Source organism: Alligator sinensis, unplaced genomic scaffold, assembly GCF_000455745.1.
Source record: "Alligator sinensis unplaced genomic scaffold, ASM45574v1 scaffold169_1, whole genome shotgun sequence".
In the NCBI taxonomy this organism is placed as follows: Eukaryota; Metazoa; Chordata; order Crocodylia; family Alligatoridae; genus Alligator; species Alligator sinensis.
In genome coordinates this window covers 2560969-2564098 of record NW_005841924.1, presented here as the reverse complement: position 1 = coordinate 2564098, position 3130 = coordinate 2560969, and the positions used below count along the sequence as shown (strand labels likewise).

Genomic DNA, 3130 nt, shown 5'->3' with positions numbered 1-3130 from the left:
GAGGGTGTCACAAGCTGAGCTGGTGTACACAGGCTAACTGGACCTGCCAAAGCACAAAAACACCACCATGGTTCAAAACACGCAAAGGGCCTAGCACAAACCAAGCATAGGCTGCATTAGGCAGACCTTGTATAGATTATTTTCTGAATGCAAAATACAAGTAAAAAAAATCCTGGAGATTTTAGCTGTAAAAAGCAAACTTAAAAACCAGGAAAAAGCATGTGTAATAGATTTGCAGTCGCTCTGCACTGTCAAACACTGAAGCAGCTACAGCTGCAGACTGGTGCATACATTACATATGCCAAGGAGGTGGTTTTATTGTAACAGAACCTAGTTTTATTCCGCCACATTCCAGTTTTGAAACAGTTTGATAAGCCTCTGCCTTTTGTTACTAAAATAACTGAGAACATGCATAAAAGAGGACTTGAACTCTTCATTTCAAATGTGTGCATTAAGAACCTGGGGGTTTCCATCAAATTCTCAAAAGATGAACACAAGCCTATGGTGAAAGTTATCTAACTTACCCCAGCTAAATGTGTTCTCTCTCATACCTGGTAGAAATCTATTGTTAAGATTAAACTCTCAGTGCTTGGGACTGTAAAGAAAATGTTTTTAAAATGCTTTTTAGGCCACTGTTAAATATTGCTCAAGGATTCTATATAGTGTTAGTGTAGCTCGGGGACTGTGGGAGTAAACAGCTGGAGGGTTGGTTTCCAACTGAATGAATTTTTATTGGAATAATCACATCTCCACAGGGCTTATCACAGAGACAAATCAGACTACTACTGAAAACAATAGGCTCAGCACAGTTCTAACAATACAGAACCTATTAAATAAAACAACATGTACAGGGGGAAAAACACCTTAGGTTTGTCATCCAACTGATTAAGAGAGAGAAGGGAATTAAGTTACTTTGTGGCAATATTATCTGTGTATTGTATAACTTGTAAAACAATTGGAAAATATGAGCATGACATGCCCAGGTCTGAATTAATAAAGTGTCTATAAATGAGGTACACACATTCAGGTAATCAATGGGTGAATAGCTGCCAAAAAATGCAGATGAATTGTCATTTCCATCGATGGTTAGGAGGGTGATGGTCTTTAATCTCGCATCAATCTTAATGTGTGCCACTAGGACAATAGAAGAGATGCTCTGCTGAGATCAGAGCAGCTTTACCTTCTATTCCCAATGTACAAATACATTGTGTCTGCAGATGGGCATCAGATAGCTACAGAACTGCCATGATTTCCCAAAGCTCATCCCCACAAATAGATGAAATAAGCAGCTCTGTGTTCTTTTGCTGTCTCCCTTTGCCCTCTGTACATTAGCATGTAATCCAGAGGAGAAATAACATTTTTTCAATCACTCTCAGACATTCAATTACAAGGTGAGCAGACAGCTGCAGAAGCTGGGGCATCCTAGGTCCTGTAGAAGACCCCTGACAATTTCCACTTCATTTCTAACCCACACCACTTTATTAGTGAGGATTACTTCTTAATCCTATTCCCATTGTCAAGATTATATAATTAAACTCCCCTTTCACCTCTATTACAGTACGAATGTATTACTAGAAGCAATGAATGCATAATAAAAGAGAAGGGACCGGGCAGAAGGCTGTTGGAGAGCAGGCTAGAGATAGAGGGGAACAGATTCACTAAGAGAGACCATTGTATTATGCTCCCATTACCTTCTTTTTAGTTCACTGATCAGTATATGGCCTTGAATTAGTATTTTTAACATTTTTTTCCTTTAAAGCGGCATACAGTTCAGGCAATGGGTAAATGAATTGCCATTAATTAAGATGTCCAATAACTTCACATAGTGATCACCAGGGAAGATTATATTTCTTGCTTCTCAGGGAGCCAGAATTGACCAGGAAAAACATTCTTCTGTCCTATAAACCAACATGTATTTTGAGTGCACTCAGAACCCAGATGGCCGAGTGGAATAGTGTAAAGGAGTCTCGCTTTCATGTAGCCTGTGTTGCTCTCATAATAATGGAGTTAAACTAGAAGTTACGTACTCTGAATCCAAAGCCACTGTCTGAATTGTGAACATTTAAGTAGTGAAGATAATCCATTTTGATTGCAAAAAAAAATCTAACAGAGGTTTATATCCAGTACGCTGAAAAAAAACCCATTTGATGAAACTGAACTTTTTTTTCATGGTAAAGAAAGGAAGCCAGATACAGGGATAGACTGCAGGAGGGGAGGGCAAGAGTGAAGCCAACTTTTAATGTAGTGAGCAGACTCCTCCACCAAAGGAAAAAAAAGAGAGGTGATTGGGACATACATTTGAAATGCACAAAAATAAAGTTTGAGAAAGGCCTTCATTCTAAAAAACTTTCCCAGCCGCCTGCCAGTCCCAGCCTTTGAACAGCGGGACCAGACAAAAGTGGAAAAGGGAAATCCCTTCAATGAGAAGCCACTTTTCCTAAGAAAGGGCATGTAGGAAAAAAAAAACACACCCACAAAACAGTAGGATAAAAACAAGAGGGGTATAAAAGCCATTGGTGGGGAGATTCCTCAGTGTGCTGCAGCCAGTGCCCACATCTCCAGCTTGGCAGGGCATTCATTCACTCCGCGCCTGTCCCGCGCAAGGGGAGCGATCCCAGCGAAAAGCAATAAGGGAGACTGAGGGGGGAAGAAAGTAGCTCGAGTTACCTGTTAGGTTCTCCAAGTCTTTCTCGTCGATGGATGACAGGGTATCGTCATCGCCTTCCAGGAGGATCTCACTCTCAGAGTTCTGATTTCCCAGGGCCTGGCTCTTGATGGACTGCTTGCCACTAACCAGCACGTCTTCCTCGGGAGCTGAAAGGAAACAGAAAGGCCTCGCTGTGTCTCGGCGGCAGCAGCAGCAGCAGCGGTGCCAGCGGGGAGCAGCCCGGGGCGGGGGGCTGGCAGAGCCGCTCCCAATGCTCTTCACCCGGCCTCAGCCCGCCCGCCCGCGGGCCCCCGGGGCCGCAGGGAGAGGAGTCGGCCTCTTCCTCCCGCCCAGGCCCGGGGGCTGTGCGGGTCCTTCAGCCAGAGGGGTCTGCGCTTCACTCCCATGGGCATGATGCCTGGGCTCAGCCTCACCCGGAGCCGGGACGGGGTGCGGGCTGTGTCTCCAGCTCCATGTGCCCCC

General features: G+C 44.2%; 1 protein-coding gene across 1 annotated transcript in view; it reads right to left on the bottom strand.

Moving 5' to 3' along the window:
* LRBA (LPS responsive beige-like anchor protein) overlaps positions 1-3130 on the bottom strand; it is a 621066-nt gene that overhangs the window by 255817 nt on the left and 362119 nt on the right. Inside the window, 2 exon segments of the mRNA XM_025198536.1 lie at positions 1-43; positions 2668-2814. The exon segment at positions 1-43 is cut by the window's left edge and continues 46 nt beyond it. Of these exon segments, the coding sequence (XP_025054321.1) occupies positions 1-43; positions 2668-2814 (190 nt within the window).